This window comes from Semicossyphus pulcher, unplaced genomic scaffold (genome assembly GCF_022749685.1).
Source record: "Semicossyphus pulcher isolate SPU_LCO1_2020_fin unplaced genomic scaffold, fSemPul1.0.p SCAF_22, whole genome shotgun sequence".
Lineage (NCBI taxonomy): Eukaryota > Metazoa > Chordata > Actinopteri > Labriformes > Labridae > Semicossyphus > Semicossyphus pulcher.
Genome location: NW_027211696.1, coordinates 9931103 through 9955326, shown reverse-complemented (window position 1 = coordinate 9955326; position 24224 = coordinate 9931103). Strand labels below are relative to the sequence as shown.

At 42.9% G+C, this 24224-nt stretch overlaps 1 protein-coding gene across 3 annotated transcripts in view; it reads right to left on the bottom strand.

Annotated features, from left to right (window-relative positions):
- The window catches only part of rgs3a (regulator of G protein signaling 3a), a 145432-nt gene that overhangs the window by 111345 nt on the left and 9863 nt on the right, over window positions 1–24224 (bottom strand). Inside the window, exons 2-3 of one of the 3 annotated variants that reach the window (XM_069672920.1) lie at window positions 18992–19059; window positions 1250–1331 (exon numbers count right to left, since the gene is read on the bottom strand). In XM_069672920.1, coding sequence (XP_069529021.1) covers window positions 1250–1331; window positions 18992–19006 — 97 coding nt within the window. In that variant the 5' untranslated portion in view covers window positions 19007–19059. Of the gene's footprint in view, window positions 1–1249; window positions 1332–6351; window positions 7065–18991; window positions 19151–24224 lie in introns of those variants that run through there. The other 2 variants (XM_069672919.1, XM_069672918.1) reach the window with 2 other exon arrangements.

The window sequence follows — 24224 nt, the reverse complement described above, 5'->3', positions numbered from 1 at the left end:
CTCTGTTTTGAGAAGAGCTAAGTGTGTGAGAGTGGGGTGGTAGAGCGGGTGAGAGAGAACGGAAGAGTGCATGCACGAGTTACGTGAAGTGTCCGGGACCGGAGCAGAGAAAAACAGTGATCGGCAGCTGTATATACAACAGAAATAAGATACAGTTTAGGTATGCTGCTGACGTATTAAAGTGACGGGAGTAAGCTCCGAAGCTAGCTACAGCTTCGGCCCTGGAGCAGAAGAACAATAAGTCTCCTCTGTGCTTTCTGACTACAGTCGGGAAGCTGAAGCAGGAAGGTTAACAGCGGCTTGGTTCGTTCGTTTCCTGCACTGGTTTGTAGCAGGTAGAGTATTATTGTCTAATCTGTTGGAATACAAGGCACACTACTTCTGGGACTCTTGAGAGCTGATGACTCATTTGTTCGTGGACCAGCGTTATCTGCTGTGCTTCAAAGTTTAATTCATTCGCGTCATTACAGTTCGAGCTATTAATATTTCACCAGGTTCAAACGATATGTCGACTTTCGATTGGAAAATAACAGCTCAAGTGTCCACTTGAAAGACAGGCGACCTAGCAACTGCCCTGCTGCCTTAGCCAATGCTAATAGCAGAAAAATAACTACATAAATCAAACACAGGTGGTATTAAAACTTTCATGATGCAAGGTGCATTCATGAGATGCCAAACTCAGGTCAAGTAATGTGAAATAAAATCAGCTTTTACAGCAACATACGAATATAATCCATTATCGTCATGTTTTAAACATCATTTAATTGGAATACAGTAAAGTTCAGAACAATGTCTGACTTAAAAAGCAGTTCAGCCACCAGCTTTGGCACCATGCAATTTATTTTCTAGTGTATGAATGTCCTATAAGGGACGGGTTCAGCTCCCAGCCTTGGCCCTTTGCTGCGTGTCATTCCTCACTCTCTCATCCCCTGTTTCCAACACTATCCACTGTCCTCTCTATAAATAAAAGCATTGAAGGCCAAAAAATAATCTTAAAAAAAAAACTCTGATGAAGTAGCTTTGTTTCCGGCTGCTTTTAGTGTCATAAATGTAGGATTCTTAGGTTTTGGCAGAAGGATACAAAGTTGCGATGAGTAATTCTACATAAAAATTAAATAAATGTTGCTTCATTTTGAATCGCTTTGGGTCAGGAGACCGCGCAGAACATCGGGGACATGAAAAATTAAACAACAACCTCGTTCTGGAGAGTGGAGTTGAATTCAGACAGACGTGTGCATGTAAAACTTGCCTGGATCCACAGCCTGCACCCTCACAGGGGAATCCGAGCAGATGGTGAAGCCATATCCATCCTTTCCTCGAAGGATGGTCACCTGTAGGACACACACACAAACACACACACACACACACACACACACAGAGTCAGTTCGTGACAGAAAGATAGGACCTCCCTCTCTCTCTCTCTCTCTCTCTCACTACCTGAGGAACCAAACGTAGCGTGCTGGCAAAACAATCGACTTCCTTCCTGCAGGACGATTAGGTAGATTAGTGTTCTGCTACTTCCTATTAAAACTGTCCTGACAGCAGTTTCCCAGTGAACCCAATTAGCAGTTAGCTGGAAAAATAACTCCAAGAGAAGTAAGAAGAACCTTATTTTGTTAGACGTGATTATACTGAATCTACAAAAGGAAATAGTGTATTCATTCCAACCTATACTTTGTAATTGTGTACAGATGAGAGCCAAAGAATGGTTTAATAGACTTCCCTTAAGGCTGGCGCACGTTAAATGATTTTTTAAAATCTTAACAGATGTTGAAAATGTAAGAGAGCCCACACATGACCACAAATAATGACAGATTTATAAGTTTTGTTCCTGTAGTGTGTGGAGAGCAACGATATGACCAAACCAGCACAACACGCACCAACGAGAGCCCCGACTCTCACAACTAGAAATCTAACAAAATCTCTCGCGGTCACACGAGACTTGAGAGTAAACAAACATGGTGGACGACAGGCAGGAAGTTGGCGATGTTTTTGGACTTGGAGAAAAAAGACCAAACTGTGTCGTGGAGACGGCGTGAACATGTTACTTTATGCTTCGTGTTTGCTTTCGCCACCATGGATGTGGTCAGTGGTGTACTCAAGGGGGGGCAACCGCCAACCTTGGTGCCCCCCATGTCTAAAAAATAGACGTAAAAGTGCCCTCATGGATGCCCCTGTCGTTGATAAAAACTGATAAACTGCCCTCTTGGTGTCCTTCCAGTGGATAAATGAGTTGGCCTCCGCACACTCCTGTGAGACACAATCCCTCATGGTGTGCCTCTATAGCTACAAATGCCCACCTTGTTGTCTCGCATGACAACTTTCTGCGCGCTGGTGCCCCATGGCATACAGCGGGTACCCCCTTTTTTTTGCCCCTGCCCCTCAAACAGCCTAAATATGCCACTGGCTGCGGTCGTTGTACCAACTGGCTCAATTCGTTTCGTTCCACGTGACAATCCACAGAGCACGTTCTCGGCCGCCCTCGTGGTTACCCCAACACAACAGGATATCGCAGGATAAGCTTTTGTTAAATAGATACAAACTTTTTGGAGATTTGGAGGGTAAATTTAGACTTTTTAAACCTTTTTCTTCCAGATAAGTCGAGCCAAGATTAAGTTTGAAATTTGTCTCATGGCAACAAAAGAGCGAAATAAAAGAAAAGTACAGTAAAAGTGTTCAAATCTATTATTAAATCTGATCACATACACCACATTCTCACACGCCCTTACAGTATATAGACACAGTGGCATCGCTGATGCGTTCGTCCCATTGTCTCTCTGCTCTCTCTGACCCTGCAAACATTCTGTACCTGTGCCCGCCCGTCTGAGCCAAAGTCAACAACGTTCCCGTCCAAAACATCTCACTTTCCATCGCATCCGCTGTCAACCAGGGGCCCAAAGCACACAGACCAACCCCCTGCCCACTCCTCCCTGTCCTTCTGTCCCTAGCAGAGGAAAGCTACATGTTCATGCTGCCATGTTACAATCCCACAAAGACCACGAAGAGTTGGAGAAAGTCGGCGAGTATTTCGGGGCCTGAAGCTTTGGATGACCCTAAAATGTCGGGAAGGATTCCGGTTTTTATAGCCACTGATTTCTTGTGCCCCCACGTTGCGTTGTTCGGGGCTACAATTCCTTTATCATATTTGTCTGCCCTTCATCCCTCTGGTTTCTCGTCTTCTACCTCCAAGCTGACACTGCCAAGATAATGATCGTCAAGAAGGCAGCTGACTTTGTTACCTGCTGACCTACAAAACAAGTTAGGACTGTCATCAGCGACCTCTTTGGATTAGCTGTCGTTTGAGATAATGTCAATGAGATGTCTTTTTAATTAGAGGGATACACATTTCTAACCTTCCTGCTCTGCGGCTAAATACGCCCACTGATGCACGCATGACTCCACATCCCACGACTACAGCCAGTGTTACAAACAGAGATAAATGTCGGAGAAAAGCAGAACCAGAGAGTAATTGTAGGTAGGGAGAGATGGAGAGATGATAAACAGGGTTAGAGCAGATGAAAGAAGGATTAAATAAAAGAGGGCAGTGGGACTTTGTCATCTGCTCTGTCTCCATCACTTTTTAAAGACAAACAGAGGAACAGATGGTATAACAAAAAATGGATTATGGAAGACGACAAACCATCACACATCATAAAGGATTGGCTTGAGACAGGGCTGCACAATCAATCGAATATTTATCCCCATCACGATTTTGGGTTCCTCGCGATTAAATAATGGACGTGTAGAATGAAACTAACAGCCGCTCCCCCAAGGGGGCGATCGAGGGGATTTGGCTTCACTTTTGCATGAGCTGTCATCTCATGAGCGCCTGCCTCGCAGCGGCAGTTGAGAGTGAACAGAGACCGCCGTTTTGGTTTAAAGAGTGAACATGTTAACTTGCGACTTTCAGCTGAATGAGTCTGTGGTTGTCGTAGTTACTGCAGCTGCCGAAAACAGGAAGACAGTCGCGAATGCTTCTTTGACAGCTCCCTAAAAGCCCCTGAAGCCAAAACATCTCTATCGCCCCCTGCTGACTGGCTGCAGTATAGGTCATAAAGCCCGCCTCCTCCATGTTAAGAGATGGGACATGAGTCAAACTATAAAATCAAAATACATGCCAAATAAATGTTTCTCAAACATGGTTTCTGTCATTATAGTTAGTTCTTATCATGCTGATTTATGTCCAAGTGTTCAAGTTCAGTTTTAATTAGTTATTTGATGCTGTCAAAAGGATGATTGACAGCTCTGTTGACAAATACGGCTCCTGCAGCCGATCTGTTCCGGATTAGCAGAGTAGAGGAACGGCGAGAGGAAACGCAACTAAAACAATCACTACAGTTTCCATACCTGTGATCGTTAACCTCAGACCAACACCGAGAAGCTGTGACAACGTGAGGGAACCTTGCTGTTTTTTCGGTAAGTTAAGGGTGTGTTTTTGTTAGCAGAAGTGGCTACAGCGGCGCCATCCACTGATCTCTACTGCGCAGACTCTGGCTCCAAATGACGTCGCCATCGCAAGATGACAGCGCCCATCACAGGGGCTAATTTGGCATCACTTTCATACAGTGAGAGCAGACGGAGATGCGTCGTCCATCTATATATACAGTCATTGGCTAAAACAGGAAGAGAGCAGGTCACTCGTTAAACTGAAACAACGGTCCTCCGAAATGGCTTGTCATCGGTTGGTTGGACGTATTTCGGGTTAAGGGCAACTGATGTGCATAAAACCTGTGTCTGCGCCGCAAAGCAACACAACTAACTTGTTCAACCAGCTGAAAAAGCACCACAAAGTGCAGCATGATAAGTGTATGAAGGCTAAGAGGAGTCACGAAGCAACTTCCCCGTCCTCCAGCGTCAAGTCAGACATCCATAACAGCGGCGCTGTGCAACGCGTCACTCTATCCAACCATCTCCCAAAGACAGGACTGAATTTAGAAATTACCCATGATGCACCAATTTTTTTGCTGCACTAAAGAACCTAATTTTAAGTCTCAGCTTGACGCAAAATGTGTACATGAGTTGGAAAGTAGCAATAAATAGAGCTGAAAGCGTAGCTCTGTTTATTTAAATGTGAAAGTACGATAAAAAAAATGTTGTCCTTAAAATTGATAAATCTCAATATTGATCAAGATAATTGTGATTATCATTTTGGCCATAAAATTGTGCAGCCCTCGCTTGAGATTTAACATGAGAAAGACATCTTTTTGATTAAATAAAGGCTGACTCAAAATGAAGAGGAGTGAGACATCGTTCTACCCCAACTCACATATCTGTATCTTTCTTTAATCAAAGGCTGTTTGAGACACTGTGTCCTTTTAAAAGAACTCTCAGAGCCGCCTAATTTGGACCCATTCATCCAAACTGCAGAGCCTTTACAGCGTTAATTTAATTTGTAGGCGTAGTTGAGCCCGACCACTTGGACTGTGGTCTGCCGGAGAGAGGGAGGTGGCCCCCTTTTTTTTCCCCTCTTCTTAATGAAAGCAGTGAGATTATTTTCAAAGAGGAGGCCGGCTTGGGAATATTGCAATAAAACAGCGTGAATGTTCTTTATGATAAGGAAAATGAGGAAAGTTCCCAACGTGCATTAAATATTCAAATTGTATGCGCAGGGGCTTTTTTTTTTAATGAATTAATAATACAATCCGAGCTGCTGTAGAAGACGTGACGGCACTAAAACGTCAGATTTTTTTTGGTCATAAATTTAGACGATCCAGGAGGAAGAAGCCCCCTGCAGTGAGTACAGTATGTGTCAGTGTCTCTCCTCGGTGCTGCACCATCCTTGCAGACATGACTGCATGAAGATAGGAGCTGAAATGCTGCCAGTGTGCATCTGATGATTACAGTACATGTCTGGTCTGCCTTCTAACAGTGCAGCTGAGGTAACAATTACAGCAGACAGGTCCAGGTAAACTAAATAACACTGACTTGGCATATGTGCTAGTGTGATCTACAGGAGCAGACACACATGACTAAGCCGTCCTGCTGCATTTTCGTCACGTATATTCGTCATATTCTTTCTTTTTTATTACGTTACATCACAATTTATTTATTATTTGTTCATATGGGAATGTGCACAAAGTGGCTTATATAAGGACGGCGGCGTCAGTTGATCACTATGTATAGGATAAATAATGCAGAGGACGGAAAGCTTAGGAAACACACTTCCTTTAAATATCCTGCGCAGCCAATTGCCTTTCCAGATGTGTTGCACATGCAAGAGAAAGTGCATTTTACAACGTGCAGTAATAGTAAGATTATAATCCTATCATGTGCGATTAAATATAAATCCATCTCTCTACTGTCACACTCCCCCCAGTCTCTTCTTACACTCCAACCCTCTCCGTAACACACCTGAGGCAGCCTACAGCCGATGCAGAGGTGGCACAGCCCGTGGATAGTATGCATCACACCTCCACCTCCTCCTCCTCCTCCTCCGCCGTTCAGGTCTGCAGCCAGCACGCACACGCTGCGGCGGTGACTTTCCACCTGGCCGGCCGCTCTGCAGGCCGAGTATCTCCACAGCCTCCTCTGCGCGGCCGAGTGCGTCCTCCTGGGGCTGTGCTCGGACGGCTCGGTGGACTTGAGTGTGTTGTGAATCATGTCTACAGAGTGAGACGCCCAAAAGGAGGAGTGAAATTGTCCGAAATGTAGAGGTAACAGTCCAGTTGAGGGGACTCTTGGGGTGTCAACTTGCTGGATCTGTCAAGTGCGTCCTTTGAGGCTTTCTTTTTCAGGCCTTCAATCTACATCAACTTCCTCGAAATGAATCTGGATCCTTTCTGCAATACAAGTGTCGCTCTTCCACTGACCTCCGCCTGCACTGTTATCCATTCGAGGTTTGTTTCCTGTGTGCAAGATCTTACGATTCTGTACCTGTCATCCCTTTAAACAACTTCATGTCGTCCTCTTGGTTCCTCTCAGAGTTCCCTTCCTTCTTTTCCTCTGACTTTCCTTTAACTTTCCCTCGCGCTCGTGCTTCCTTTCATCCCGTAACGCGTCGTCCAGCTCCTCGCTCTCTCCGGCCTGACCGCCAGCAGTAGCGCCAGTAGCTCCTGAAATCAGCTGTGTGAGAGTGCGCGCGGCGGCGTCGTGCAGGCGAGACTGGCGCTGGCTCGGCCTGCTCGGGCCACACTGTAGCTCCTGGCAGGGGCGCTCATGGGAACTCTTCAACAGCAAAAGAATAGGAGGAAGTGCCTCCCACCACCCCCATCCCCTCCACACACACACACATGCACTTACGCATACCTCGCCACCCCACAGCCAGGACAGCTTTGTGTGTCTGCCCCCGATAAGGCCCGTTTGCTTCCTGAGTCCACACTATGAAGCTGTGAGAGGTGCTATAGCGCTCAGTCCTTTACAAATATACACAGTAGTGAGTAATGTAGGTGGCACAAGCGAGATATACATGAGTAAGGGGGAGAAGGGATTGTTTGGACGTATGTGGCTCTAGCTACTTTTAAGGACTACATTTCCCAGCAAAAAGGCACAAACTTTCACACCTCACAGACTCCTTTCATCTTAGCTCCCGTTCTCCCCAATCTCCGTCCAGACATTACGCTTGTTTGTTATGTTTTGTACTTCCATATTTCCTCTGCTTTTCCTTTCAGCCGCCTCCCCCCCTTTCTCACCCCAACGGAAATTCACAGGTCTGCGAACTCTGACGGCCTTCCCCTCCTCTTCCAGTAAACCAAACATGACTTTTATTTGTGTTTTTCATATCTGAACGCCTGGGAAAGAGGTGGCAATCAGCTGAAAAATGCACTGCAAGAAAAAGCTTGTTCAATTACGCCTAAAACAGTGGCCAGTCTAACCCCTAGCAACCCCATTAATTCCCCGGCTTTCCTTGTTTTCTTTTAAGCGCTTGGATGTCTGGCTTGACGAAATGAAACATGGACAGAGAAGTGACAGAGAAAGAGAGAGAGAGGGGTGAAAGAGGAGCGATGCCGCACTAGTCTCTACAGTCCTAATAAAGTGGCAGAAAAGGCCGTTGTCTTAAGATCCCTTCATGCCAGTCGTAATGGCAGCTTTTCCCTGTTTGCCTTTTCAAAAGGGCGAGGGTTACCCGTCAAGCGCACAAAAAACACTTTCTCTCTCTTTCATGCTGCGCTGTTCACCTCTAAATAGGCAGAAGGACGGATTAGAGGGAGAGGAGAATGGGGGGAGAAGAAAGCATGTCTTAGGGAGAGGAGTGAAAGAAGAGTTTGAAAAGCTTGTCTAGGAGCCAGACGAGGCCAATCTGGTGTTTAGTAGTGTGGGATCTCTCTCTCTCTCTCTCGCTCTGTCGCTCTCCCTCCCTCCCTACCTCCCTCTCTCTCTCTTTCTGACCTGAATAAACAGCTATCAAAGGAGGAGGCGTCTTCCGAGCCAGTGAACACAAGATGGGTCCAAGGCCAAGTTCAGGGTCACAGCGCAGGTTGTGTTTAAACTCCATAGTGGGGGAACTCAGGCATATGGCTTCAGCACAGGACGAGATTTCTGAAGGTGATTTAGTGCGTAATGTGAGACCGTGAGATAACGGTAAAAATGCTGGGAATGACTTTGGCACAGCAGCGCTTTGAGCTGAATGCTAACGTCAGCATGATAACGTGCTGACAGAGACAAGGCTAATATCTAGAATTATCAGCTTGCATTTGTGTGTGCCGACCAGTAAAGTTGCAATTGACGTCCATCAGTGTTTCCACAGAATGATACAGTAACTGTGGTTAGGAGGACAGGGGATATTATCAGTGTTTGAAAGAATAAGTTGCGATCAAACCATAATAACAGCAAAAGGAGGCCTGCATTATACAGGAGAGACTGCATAATACTAATCATTATTACATAATACCAGATAACTTACTTTGGAACATGTTATTTTCTGTGAACAGGTAAATGACGGGTAGAGCGAGGAGAGATTATCCAATCATCGATTTCAAACTACCTCGATCTCTTAAACGGATAAAAAGTCAAAATAAACCAAATGCTATAACGTTCCCTCGAGGCCATGCTGAGATACTGTGCTCATGAGAATAGGCTGGACATGACCTTTGACCTTTGACCACCAAAATCTAATCACTTCATCCTGGAGTCCAAGTGGACTCCTGAGATTCCTGAGATTACAAGTTCACAAGAACATGAATGGACATGAATGGTGGGCATTGCGACATACTGATCCCACAGACCACCTGATGGATGGATGATAGTCAGACAGATGAACAACCTGAAAATATAATGCCTATTGGCTACCGCTAACTCATGCTGAGGCAAAAAAATAAGCACATAAGTTATGTCCAATACAGGGGCTGCATCTTTTGAAGGACGTATTTGTAGGCTAATTGCGTCACAGCAGCCCATTTAGGTCCAGATAAGACACAGCGCGTTTTGCAGGCTGTAAAACACAAAGCGCACTACACTGCCTTTTCTGCTGAAGCCTACGGTTAAAAAACAGAGCAGCTTGCTGCGCCTTTTTTTTTTAATGTTGTTAAGGCAACCACCTAATCATTAGCTGTCATTAACCTAACCGTTATTTTGTAAAGTGACAGAAGGCCCGCCTCATTCATTCAATTGGACAATGAGAAATAACTGCAATGACGTCGGGTGCTTTTCTGCTTTGAGCTGAAGTTTTTTCAACTCGAGGCGCACAGACCGGAAAAAGTGACGCGCTCTGCAACGCAAAAGCAGCGCGCAAGAATAAACAAAAAAGCAAAAAAAACAAAGAAGCCGCCCCCAGCTCCTAAAAACGCGCTCCATCTGATCGGGACCTTAGAAAGTTCCTTCAGATGCGACCGACAAATTCGTCGGCGAAGGATCTATCGGGTGAATCCTTCGCGGCTAAACGTATCCCGAGATTCATTGTTCGCCAATTCAAACAAGATGGCGGACTCTAAAGTTTTGGTTTCGACTCAATCAAATAGCTAGCAATATAAAAAATGTATTTTTTTAATAATATTAGGTTAAGTTACTTGCTGTTACTTATGTTAGCTACTCAGTCCACTAGCTACCTGTTGCTGAGCAACCTTGGTGATGCAAGGGTAAGAGCAGGAACAGCTGGTGACACAAACAAGAAATCCTCTCATTTCAGTTCGGCCTCAGCGGTCTACGCAGGCCACGAATGACTCCTCCATAGAACACGTCCTTTCAAGGATGCAGCTGTCCTTTCGGGGATGAGACACAGCTTTATTTCTACCATGGCAACCATCTTTGTTTTAAAATACTAAATGCTAAAATTGGCTTTTGGCCAAATGTTTCACTAATCAAGTTGCAAGATGTAAAGTGGATTGCAAGATGTAAAGTGGATCATTGGTGGATCATTGGGATCCATCCTATGGAGACAATGAACAATGACAATGATCTGTAAGGACAAGTAGTGGACTAACCAACCAACAGACCAACATTGCCATCTATAGAGCCATCCTGCTAGTCTTCTTCAAGCTGTGGACAACAAACATCTCCATAAAGTATCCCATTCCCCACTGCACAAACTAACACATCGATCGCAGTGGACCTGCCATGCAAGGCCCCGGCCATCTGGAGCAATTTGGGGTTAAGGGCCTCGCTCAAGGACACGACATGTGGGCAGGAGGTGGCAGAGATTGAGGCACCCTAAGATTAATGGGCCAATCATTCGCCCACATAAGCCACAGCAGTCTGTACAATGTGGCAAACACTGTACAACTAAAGCTACTCAATCTACTGTATATGGTTTAGCTTGTAACTTCTATAGTATCAGAAGACGTTGCAGAGCAGCAGCCGCCATGGCCCGCGGCCTAAGCACTCACAAAGGGATTCTGTATGTTCTGGCAATAAAATTAAACCATTCCTCATCTTCAGAAACTCTGTGTCCCCTTTTCAACTCACCCTTCCCTCCTCATCTTACCCGTCAGGCACAAGTGTCAGACCCATTTTCACACAGACGATGTGGGAGCTAATGCTAGCTGACAGGCAGAGTGATGCAGGCGGACACATTGTCTGGGGCGTAACTATTGTTAATATTTATGAACTCACTGCTCCCCGTCAATGAAATGAGGAGGTAGTTGGGGGTTTTTTTTAGCCTGTAGATGTAAGTGGTAAATGCTGACAAGGCAACTAGGGAGATGGATTGTTGTTAAGCAGCAGGTGAAGTCATTAATATTGGGTTTAATCGTTGTAATAAAGACAGGAAACAGACATTTTATTATATTTTGCAGGAACATTTTATGATGCTTTTAACACATTTTATATCTGAAACTTTGAAGGTAGACAGCTCCCTAAAAGTGAAGCCAAAACATCTCTATCGCCCCCTGCTGACTGGCGGATGTATAGGTCATTAAGCCCGCCTCCTCCATGTTAACAGATGGGGCAAGAGTTAAACTATATAATCAAAATACACGCCAAATACATTTTTCTCAAACATGGTTTCTGTCATTAGTTAGTTCTTATTAGAGACGCACCGATACCACTTTATTCCAGACCAAGTATAACTACTTACATTTGGGTACTTGCTGATACTGAGTACTGATATGAGTACTTAATAATACCATTACAGTTCTCATCATGACTTTAAAAGCATGTTTAATTTTCATCAGATGGTCCTCACTTTCTAACTGTAACAAAGTAAATCGACAGAATGATGCAACTGTCGCTGACATTTTAACACTCAACTTTGTTTAACTTAACAAACAAAGAAGACACTGCCACACACCTGAACGCAGCACTACACAGCTCATCCCCCCTCCGAAACATGGCAGTGAGGGAGACATGCCCGGACTTGTTTACTGCACCTACTATGGGGACATCAGTGATCGCCAACGGACTATTTCAGTCGCGTGTGTGCGACCATGAACATGTAAGTTAGTTTGCCTTAATGTTTATGTTACACTCTATTAGCTTCAGTTTGGCCGTGAGTGTATATGTTAGGGCTGCCTGTGAGCAGACCAAGTCTTTTTCTGAAAAGTGACATAGCTCCTTCTCCGCCTACCTGCTTAACTAACGGGAGGCTAACGTCAAGCCGCAAAGTGGCATCAGTTGTGGTTGTATCGGCGTAGTTTTACGAGTACTTAAGCTCTGATACCGCCCAATACACGATACTAGTATCGGTGATTGACAAGTTTAGTTTTAATTAGTTATTTGATGCTGTAAAAAGGATGATTGACAGCTCTGTTGACATATCCAGCTCCTGCAGCCGATCTGTTCCTGATTAGCAGAGTAGAGGAGGAACGGTGAGAGGAGACGTAACTGAAACAATCACTACAGTCATTGAAGTTTACATGTCTGTGAACGTCTGCTTCAGACCAACACAAGAAGCTGCTCTGCTGTTAAAATGTGTTTTTTTGACATGTTTTTTGGGGGGGTAATTTAAGTGTGTTTTTGTTAGTGGAGGAGGTATGGCGGCTCGCAGCTCTGGCTCAAACTGATGTCACCAGCGCAAGATGGCAGCGGCCACCACGGGGGGGGGATATTTTGGCTTCAATTTTGTACAATGAGAGTAGATAGAGAGGCGTCGCCCATCTTTTCATACAGTCATTGGTTAATACCAATAAATAAAAGCAAACGCACACAATGGCAGATAGGAGTTTTTTTAAGTAGAAAGTAAAAGGTTTCTCTAAATATCACACTGGTTGAAATGTGCAGTGTATAATTTCACATATAACAAGTATTTATCCCAAATGCCAACTTTTCCTGCCTTTGTTATCTTAAAAAGTTCACCTTTTTTTTTTGACAAATTGAAAAGCGGTTCAGTTCAGTCCGAAAGAAGCAAAACAACTTGATTGGTGTGACATTTTTAAAGCATAATTACCCCCAAAGGTTGTAATTATACAAACACAAAAGAGCAACAATTGAAGAAGAAAATGCTGGAAAAAGTTGTAAAAGTGTCGCCAGCGTGGATAGTAAAACCCTCTTGAAATAGCCTTGTGGTTTTCCGAGGGACATTCCTTTGTGGGTATCAAGTATCATCTTCGCCAAGCGTCCCTGAAGTTATTCATGTGGAAGGTCGTCATCAAACACTGAAAATGTTTGAGGAGGTAAAGAGTGGGCAGTTAATGATACCACGGAGGTCTTTGTGTAGCGGGGGTGATGGCCATGGGGTGGGAAGAGGAAGAAAAGAGAGGGACGAGCACGGAGGAGGAGGAGGAGGCCGCAGCAGTGAGGGAGGAAGCACGCAGCGGTCTGGAAGGGAGCGAGGACAAGGCTACAGAAAAAAGAAGAGAAAGTCTAAAAGGTTTTTAATTCTCTGCTGATTCAGTCTGTGAATGTGTTCCCCCCCCCCCCCCTTCCCTTTGCCGTCCTCCGAGACTGTCCTACACAAACGGCGCAATCGTCTGTTACTCTGATTCACCCGGAGATAAAGAGGAAGAGAGAACAAGGCGGAGGGGGCAGAGAGGGAAGGAGCATTCACAAACACGGATGTAAAACTTTTTCCATCTCACATCATTAGTGCCCTCTTCACCTTTCATATGATTTCAAAAGCTGCTCCGACTCTTTACACACTGGATGTTTCTCTGCAACAAATGTAAGGAATGTTATGAATTTGTTGCAATTATACAGAAAGAAAACGATTAATACGAGTTAAAAGAAAGGCCCAGGGTCAAATGGCACTACTTTGTGAGATAAGTACCGTGTGTTTCTGTGTGTGTAGAAGCAGTATTATGTGTAAAGAAAGGAAAGAGTGTGTGAAAGGTGAAAGTAAAGTGAGCTCCCCTCTGTCTAATCCTGTCCGTTAAAGCTTCTTAGCTTTACAGTAGCTCCATAGGAGCTCTGCTTTCCACAGAGCTCACATCCTGGAGCGTTTGAAAAGCAACACGGATACGGGACAACACGGGAGCCTAAGTCAGTCATCGCTGCTCGGATAATCCTAAAGTATGTTTTTTTACTTAACTGCTTTGCAAATACATTTTGAAAGACATGTTATGCGTTTGTTTGGGGCGGCTGTGGCAAAGAGGTAGAGCGGGTCCCCCACCAATCAGGAGGTCAGCGGTCGGATCCCCAGCTCCTCCTACATGTCAAAGTATCCTTGGGCAACATACTGAACCCTAAATTGCTTTGAATGTTTGTGAATGATTAGCTGAACAGTTAGCTTGTATGGCACCAAATTAGTGTCTGAATGAGTGTATAAAACAGAGACTGCATAAAAAGTTGGATGGAACATCTCTAGCACCCCCTGCTGACTGGCTGTGGTATAGGTCATAAAGCCCGCCTCCTCCATGTTAACAGATGGGACATGAGTGAAACTATAAAATCAAAATACACAACAAATAAATGTTTCTCAAACATGGTTTCTGTCATTATAGTAAGTTCTTATCATGCTGATTTATGTCCAAGTGTTCATTTTTCTGACAAGTTTGGTTTTAATTTGATGCTGTAAAAAGGATGATTGACAGCTCTGTTGACAAATCTGGCTCCTGCAGCCGATCTGTTCCGGATTAGCAGAGTAGAGGAGGAACGGCGAGAGGAGACGAAACAAAAACAATCACTACAGTCTTTGAAGTTTACATATCTGTTTAAGTCTGCTTCAGACCAACACAAGAAGCTGTTCTGCTGTTAAATACGCCGACTGTTTTTTTTGTGGGTAATTTAAGAGTGTGTTTTGGTTAGCTGAAGTGGCTATGGCGGCTCCATCCGCCGATCTCTACTGCACAGCTCTGGCTCCAAATGACGTCACCATCGCAGGATGGCAGCGCCTATTACGGGGGCTTCAACTTTGACATGAGAGCAGATGGAGACGCGTCGTCCATCTATATATACAGTCATTGAGAGGGACATTAATACCTCTGCTCCACCAGACGATCTGTACTGCGCAGACTGCGGGGCTACTTAGGCTTCACTTTTGAACAATGAGAGGAGGTGGAGACCCGTCATCCATCTTTCTATACAGTCATTAGTTTGAAAGGGTGAATGCTGACATGTAGTGTGAAGGGTCTTTCTTGGTATATAAGTGCAGTCCATTCACCAGCACAATGTTTCATGTTTGCCAAATCCTATTAAAGCTGAACTAAAGTAATATTAAACTTCATTCACTGGAAAAGACTGCAATCGCCACAGAAGAAGAGCACTATCAACACTTTGAGTACACATGATGGGTTATGTATTTTGCAGCTGAATGTCTTCTGGCAAATTCTGAAAATTGCAGCTCCTCTTGGGAGTGTTTGCCCTACTTTTACCATGCCAACAGTTTTAACAGCAAGATATTAACATCCCCAGGAAAGTGTCTACAAAACAAGAGCGCGGTGATTGGGAATTCTGACTGGAAGTTGAGGATTTAGAACGTTCTTGTACGTGGTCGAGCATGTTTGGGGCAGACTGGGGCATCTGTCTTATAGCAGACGGCCAGGCCATGTGTGGTTGTCGCTTCGGCTCTCCTTCTGGTCTGTCAGTATGTTTTATTAGGCGTCTGCACGGGATAAAGTGCTGTTTTCTGGATTTCGTCTTCTGCCTTTCTAACAAGTCAGTGATAAGGACAAAGTTTTCCTGTAACTTTGCTGACAAACAGTCAAACGAAGGTCAACCAAAAACCCCCTAGGCGGCGATAACAAGTCCCATGAGTTACAGACATGTTATGCAACGCAGAGGGGAATACACTATATGTCTGATCTAAATATAGCCACCGAGACACACAGATAACAACCTGTAAAAGTGAATTCGCTAAAGTCTAATCAATGCTGGTGTCATGTGGGAAGAACAGCTTGAGTAAATTTTCCATGAAAGCCGGTCTGGAAATTTGCCAACTCAGAAACAAGCAGGATTAGAGCGTCGTGGAGGAATAAATCTTCCCCCACAGCTGTAGGGCACAAACGCACGCAAAAAAGATGCAACATCTGTAGGAAAATGGCAACTACTATCTCTCGTGTGACTCTGGAGGACAGGTCACATGAGTCAGGGAGTAAAGCTGGAGGCACTCGTCCTCCAGTTTCTATATGTTCTTTCTGAATTAACAACACTGTGTGCTCGCGCCTCTGTCTTTGTAGGCAAGTGCATTTCTCTGAAAAGAGACTAAATGTGAACTTGCGCACAGTAATCAAAGGCCGTCTTCATTTTAATCTAGTGGTAAGAACAATGAGAACTTCATTTTATTGTTGAGGAGGAAAAAAGGCTTTAGTCATGAACCAGAATGCCTCCAATAGCTTTCCGGCCTAACGCAGCCTCGCATTGTTCCTGACTGACAGCTGAATCGTTTGTCAGGGACATGATTGCGAGCATCTCGTTCTTCTAACTATTTCTTAAAACCTAAGACACAAACAGTTAAATGAAAGCTTAAGATGCGTTAAAAAAAGAACAAATAGCTTCTATCTGGCCTGAAAAACAAAGGTTACAAAAGTTACGTCTGTTAAATTAAATGTCTGCATGTTGTCTCCGTGCATGCGTGGGTGCTCTCCAGGTACTCTGGCTTCCTCTCACAGTCCAAAGACATGCTCGTTAGGTTCATTGGTGACTCTGAAATTGCCCGTAGGTGTGAATGCGAGCCTGACAGGTTGTAAATGGTAAATGGACTGTACTTAGATAGCCCTTTTCTACTCTCCCAACCACCAGGTATTTTACACTACATGTCATCCACCCTTTCACACACACATTCACACACTGATGGTGTCAATCTCCAATCAGTATCTAAGCACATTTATACCAGATGACTATGACTTCGGAAGCAATTTTGTGGCCGGTGTCAGTGTCCCAAAGACACTTCGACATGTGACTGCAGCAGCCAGGGATTGACCGACTGTACCACTGAGCCACAGCCGTTGTCTGTCTCTGTGTTTCAGCCCTGTGACTGACTACAAATCAGGCCAGGGTGTACCCCGCCTCTCGGCCAATGACAGCTGGGATTGGCTTCAGCCCCCCCGCGACCCTGAATAGGATAAGCAGTATAGATAATGGATGGATTTACCCTAAAAAAAATCCCAAGAGGAACCTGCCAGATAATGTGAACCTCTTACTAGATACTGTGTTCTGATACCGATACCAGTTTTGGTATCGCCCTACGATACAGGCTAACCTTTAATCGGTCAATGCACCAATTACATACTACAACAAATTACCCCACAAAAATCAGTCGAACTATGGTGTTACAAGAGAGAGTTCAATCAGCAATCAGTGTTTTTCAACCAATATTGTGTACATGTTTGTAATCGCACTAGTATTGGCGGCGGACTAGATATCAGCCGATACTCGAATCGGTATCGGGAAGGAAAAGATGGTATCCGAACATCTCTACCTCTTACATGAAACATCCTCACAGCTGAGCTCAACACTGGCTGGCAATAGCATATGTAATGTTAACAAGGTAGCATACGGTTGTCCTCGTCACTCCCAATGCCAACAGCAAAGATAAAGAGTGCAGCTCATTGGGGATTAAGCGCTCCAAACAGGGGAGAAACAGGGGAAGTAATGTATGTGCTTTTGCCATTTTTGCAACCATTATGTAACCATACTTTTGACCACTGATGTCTTTAAATATGTCCCTCTTGTTTTCGCCATTATTGCTGCTGTTGTCAAGCAAATACTGACTTCAATAATCACCGCTTCCTATTCCCTGCTGTAAAAGGGGTAAAGGTATCATCAGTCACGCTCCAATGTCTCTGTAAACAGTTTAAGTGGGCCTCCACATTCATTTTTAATTAATCCATGGCTACAGTCAACAATGTGCAAATTAAAAAATGGACTGTAAAGAGAAGTCAGATAAGAAACAAACTGGCTCCACTGGTTCCCCTTTTCTCATGACAAGCAATCATTCTGCTCCACATGTGACTCACGCAAAGTCAGCTTTTTTTTTTCTCGACAAACATCGTCTTTCAAGAAACGACATCTTGCTCCGTTCAGCGCTCAGAGCTCCAAACGCATGATTCAATTAGTTGCTATGGCTGCCGAGGACGTGTAACATGGAATTCATGCAGTAAATATCTTACTGAAGGCATGTTTATGCATGATGAGTTTGTTGGCATTGGTGCAATATCACGGGTCAGTTGCTTTATGTGTGTTAAACACAGGGCTTTCTATTCATTGTGGAGAGTCGAGGGAAATGTACAAAATAAAAAGCACAGTGATCGAGGAGGTGAGCACAGAGAGGCAGTGACAAAAACTAGGGATTGCATATATCCAATATGCTGATATTTTCCAACCCTTTTTGCCGATTTCGATAACGATATATTAGGCACCGATACATGTTCTTTTCCACCTAATGCAGAGAACATCAAGTCTCCTATGTAGTGGAACTGATATCATGCCTACTCTTATTGTCGTGGCCAAAACCGCAAACATCTTGCACCTTTCTTCACGCTTGATGGAAGAGGCGTTGTACAAAAAGTCACGTTTCTGAGCGCACCTGAACGCAGCATGCCCCGAAACACGGCAGTGAGGGAGACATGCCCGGACCTGTTTATTGCACCTACTACAGAGACAGCGGCAATTGCTGACAGACTCTTTTTATCATGTGTGCGTCCATGAATATGTAAGCTAGTTTTGCACTGATGTTTATGTTACTCTCTGTTAGTGTCGGCTTTGGCTGCGAGTGTATTTTCGGCATGTTTGATGTTGTTAAGCCCGGTAAAATGACAAGAATGTGAGCTAACTGTTAGCTAGTTAAGAGTTGTGAAAGTTGTTTAACTTCTATTCATTGGCTCGAGTTTCTGGGACTTTTTAGTCTTTATTTGTATACTGTTGCTAACTTTGCGCAGGCAATGTGTGCGCACACTCGCGCCGGGTTAATAGTAGCATTACGTCAAGCTTCTTTAGGGAATCATTGAGCATATAGATATAACTAAAGCGTTGTTTTATCGGTGGAAAATATCGGCAGAAAAATGACATATCTGTCGATGCTGATATGTCATTTTCAAGCCATTATCTACAGATACCGATAACGTGCAGATAATATTGTGCATCCCTAACGAAAACTTCGAAAAAACAGTTACTGTGTTAGAGTTTCAGTTCATTCAATTTTCATACATGCACCCACATAAAGAGCATAAAAAGCCAAATATATATAGGATTTTAAGGTTTACATGCACACACAGACACACACAGAAAAAGTAAGTTTGATTGTACTCACTGTTAAGCATTGCATATTCTCAGGGCGATTGGTCTCGGGGGCAGCACCATGGTTTGACAGCACAGCCTCTGAAATGTAGACAAAGGAATCACGGGCTGAGACAGTGCCTTTGGAGCACATTTCCCTCTCTGCCAACGCAAAACAGCCCTCTGGATGCACAAAAATAAAGTCCTCCAACAGTTCTGAGAGTCCATAAAAGTGACTGGGAAAGATAACAACAAGCAATTACGGCAACAGTTGTCTGCAGCAGCCGTTAGCCGGGCTGGGATTCAAACTTCACATAAAAGGCAAAATAAAAAAAAAACAGAGAGGAGAACCAGGGCAGCCGGGTTAAGGAAATTCCCCCCGTAAGATGCGAGGATCCAACAAACTGGCCGAGAGAGGAGTGGAAGTGGGAACAAGTGAGAGGGAAGGAGGGAGGGAAGGAGGGAGGGGTGAAGAAGAGAAAAGGAACTCCTCTCTCACTCTATTATCCGTCCGTCACAGGGCTCCTGGGAAGTAACTATGGTTACAGGGACTCACGCCTCAGTGTCCTTTTAACTATTGCTCATAAAGGCGGCATTCAGCTTTGGGCCACAATGCACATCTCCCCCTCTCTCTCTCTTTCTCTCTTTTCCTCTCTACATTTCCTTCTGTGTACATTCTTCATTTAACATATATTTCCTTATTATTTTCTGTCCTCGCTTTCTCTCTCTCACAAACTTCACACAAAACAACCCGAATGCCCCCCTCCCTCCATCCAAACCCCGACCTCATTCTTCTGTTTGGTGCTCCCATCCTCCCTTTTATCTCTCTCTTCTCTCTCTAGTCTTTCATCACACCCCTACCTCCGTCACCATAGGAGAGAAATTATCCTACTCCCAGACTGTGAAATGTTATTTTCCAAACTCTGCCAACAAAGTCCAAACAGCCCCCGACACAAGTCAAAGAGTTTAAGAGAAGAAGAGTCCCTCTGTTAAGCTCACGCCAGGTTGGAATAATCACATTAAATACCTTGAAATGTCCACTTAAGTGGCTTTAAAGTAGGAAAACGCATTTTTACACTGCATTACATTATGTCACATTCATGCTGGAAGAAATGTTAAACCCAGTTACCGTCTTTAATGTATTTACTGCTGCCTGAAATAGAAGCTTCAAGATGCTTTGTAAATAATTGTTTTCCAAAGCTTGAGAGTAAAATGTGAATTTTTAACTTTTAACTAACTCCTCCTTTCCTTCCTAAACAAAACCAACTGTATCAGTCTGTTGTAAATGCATTCGAGCAGAAATGGTAATTAAGACTCTGGTCCATTGGGAGCAAAGGGGGAAGTTTGGTGACGTTATATAAGAGCCAAAAACGACATAGGGAGGAGGTCAGGGTGGATGAGTTGGTCAACAACAGCAGGCCGTTACCTCATGGGATTGCTGTTTGTTTCCTGTTTTAAACCAACACTCAACATTAGTTTCTTTTAACCATAAACCGCGACTACAACGGTCCCGTAAACTTTAGTAGTTATCTTCACCCTAATGAATATGTGTTTTAATGTAAGTAGTTGAAGATCTTCTCCCACCCTGTAACCAACTTGTTTCTGTGCCTTAACCGAATCATACCAGACTCAAAACTGCTTTATGATTGATAAAAAAAAAAATATATATATATATATATATATATATATATATATATATAAATAAAAAATAAAAATAAAAATATATATATCTATATTAATAACTTCAATACACATTGATATCAATTTTTTTTTAAAAATCACTCAGCAAAAAAAAAAAAAAAAAGATATAGATATATATATATATTTTTTTTTTGCTGAGTGAGTTTTTTTTAAATTTGATATCAATGTGTATTGAAGTTATTCATATTCGTAATTTTCTACCCATGTGTCATATAGGGAGCAGGGTGGGTACTTGAAGACTGAAGACTATGAATGTATATAAAGGCTTATGACTGTCATATTTAATTTAACCTCCATTAATCACAAAAAAAAATATTCAAAATGTCCTAAAACCCCCAGAATGCTCACAAGGATAAAAGTCAAGACACAGTGTTTAGATGTTTAAGTAAACATGTTTTAAAACATATATAAATACTCCTTAATACTTTAATAATTTGTCTTTTGTTTTTGCCACAAAATGCTAAATTATCTAAAAAATTATATTGTACAAATATCTGAAACAGCTGACTTGATACTAAAAGCTGTAACGAGAAAATATAAACTTTAACATGGAGTAAAAAATTCTTATTAAGAAAGACAGTCCACTTGCAAAAATTAATCCCCTAACTCTATAGTTTAACCCCAGAGTAAAGGGCCCAACCCCATAGATGTAGCTGCCATGGAAATCCAGAGCCTTTTCTTTTGTTTTTTAAGTGGTTCTGTCACTTGTGAATCTGAAACCCACAGGGGTCCAGCAGGGGAGAGGGGCTAACCTGGCTGGCATCAAGCCCAGGCGAGGAGCCTTTTGTGTGGGTAAGCCATCAGTAACACAGGGCATATGAGGGGAGAGATGTGGAGCAGCTGGCAACGAGAAACATGCAGCATGACTGACACAAAAACTGAGGGAAATAGGGAGGGAGAAGAGATGGAAACAGTGGGAAAAGTCTACATGAGAGAAATTCAGGGAATGAGAAAAAACCAGACTGACTCAGAAAATTAAGACGTTCAAAAGACAAGAGTAAAGAAAAAGAAATCAAAAGGTATTGGCAGTCTTCCGCAGAGTCAGCGTCAGTCTCAGATCTGCCAAAAACATTAAAAGCCCTCGACTCTGCCCAACTCCTTCAATGCACCACTCACTCACTTGACACCCAGACCCTCTTTTCACCTCCTGTCGCCCACAAACAAATAAACACTTGATGGAGAGGGTGGAAAAGCCAAGATGGGAGGACACTGCCTCTAATTCACTGCTTGGGTCTCTTAAGATCAAGAAATGATTAAGAATCAGTCAGAATGAAAAGTCAGAATGAAAAAGGTAACTATTTAGGATTGTATGCTTCAAACTGTTGCTCAGGTTGTCAATCAATTAGCACATTTGTCTTTGAGATGATGACAACAATAAAATACATATGACTTTTGCAAAAAGTCAGATTAAAGTAGGTAAAATGTCAGTGAAGTTGAACCGTTAGTTAATAACTTTTTGTGCGACAGTGTGTGTAAATAAACAACAAATTATCACCACTAAAAACCTGTACCATGGGAGTACCACAAGGTTCAATATTAGGACCACTGCTCTTCATTATATATATAGTATATAAATATATATATATATATATAAATATGTATGTATATATAACTGATCTCCTGTCTGTTTGTCATGATGTGTGCGAATAAACAACAAATTATCACCCCTAAAAACCTGTACCATGGGAGTGCCACAAGGTTCAATGTTAGGACCACTGCTCTTCATTATATATACAGTATATAAATATATATATATGTATGTATGTATATATAACTGATCTCCCGTCTGTTTGTCATGATGTGTGCCAGTAAACAACAAATTATCACCCCTAAAAACCTGTACCATGGGAGTGCCACAAGGTTCGATGTTAGGACCACTGCTCTTCTTTATATATATACTGATCTCCTGTTTGTAATAATGTGTGTGAATAACAAATTGTCAACCGTAAAAACCTGTACCATGGGAGTGCCACAGGGTTCGATGTTAGGACCACTGCTCTTCAGTATATATATACATGATCGCCCGTCTGTTTGAAATTATATTAAAATTATGATGTATGCAGATGATACCATGCTATTCACACACGTGAAAAACGCATTAGAAGTTACCACAAAGTTAACAAAGGGACTGAAAAATGTTGCTAAATGGCTTAATGACTCCTGACTCACTGTGAATGTTGGAAAGACTTTAACTATGTACTTCTCCAATAGAACAAACCTTTAATTTACAAATCTACAGAACATTTGAGATCTCCATGTTTTTTGCACAGATAACAGCTTTGATTTATTTAACTCAAGTGGACTGTTATTAACAAGGGTTTGTGTATGAGCGACAAGGGTTTGTGTATGAGCGAGCTTTCTACAGAAGTCAGTTTCTGCACAAAGACAAACAGCAAGGAGGAGTTTATATAGAGATCAGAGTAACGGAGAAAATCACATAAGTGCAAAACAACTATGCACACAAACCACTGGAGGTCTGAATAATGCAGCATGACTGACGTTTGGTGCAAAACAGCCTCAAGTAAACAGAGATACAAGATTGTTTGAAATGTTATATTTAATTTGAACAGATTGAGGGAAAATGCGTAACTAGATATAATAGGTACCAGTAAGGAAAAACAACTAAATAAATAATTATATCATCATTTGATCACATATATATCTAATGTAGGCATATTTGGCAATTTGGGTAAGTAAAACAAGTTTTCTTGTAAACAAACAAAAGTTGTGTTTACACTCAGCAATTCTTTCCAGACCCACTGTGAGTATCCTTGAGGCCTAACAAACATACTGGGTGCTTTTCCTGCTAAATAAAACATCTGCAAAGGAATATTTCTTTAGTATTTTAATCGTTAGCAGCCATGTTTAGGCACCACATCACATGTAGACTTACTCAGTCTGTTTCTAGATGGTTATATCTGACCTGTTCACCTCTTCTGATATCTTCACAAACTACTTTAATCTGATCACTTTGATTCCTTTCAGCACACCTCTTCTCTCTCTGCACACAGCTGCTTGTCCGGCCCCCCTCTTTCTGTCTGTTTCTCTCTGTCTGCTATTTTGACTGTCTTCATCAGCAGTATGTTTTCTTGAGTCACAAAAGTTAAATATTTTCTCTCGCATTTCAGGTTTCACAGCACTTGAGGCGCGTGTGGATGAGGCTTGTTATTAATGATGTAGCGTCACAAAATGGTCGACATTACTAAATGACTTTTTACAAGCTTTAAAACAGCGACAGACGTAGGTGTATTTGAAAAGGAAAAGACCACCGCTCAATCACTGAATTTACAGTCGGGACGTATATTGTCTGAAAAATAATTAAATGTCTGTTAAGTTAAAAAAAGGTTCATCAGCAAAAAGTTAATTGACAACTTGTCGAGGCAGATGGCCTGTCACTATTGAGTCTGGTTTTGCCGTATGTATAGCGACATGAGATATCTTTTGTTATTATTTGGTGCTATATTAACAAAAATGATTAACTTGATCTGCTGGTAGGGACTAAAGCATTACCAACCTTATTAAAACGTATGTAGTGTTTCTGCCCCAATAGCTGTGCCTTACGTTTA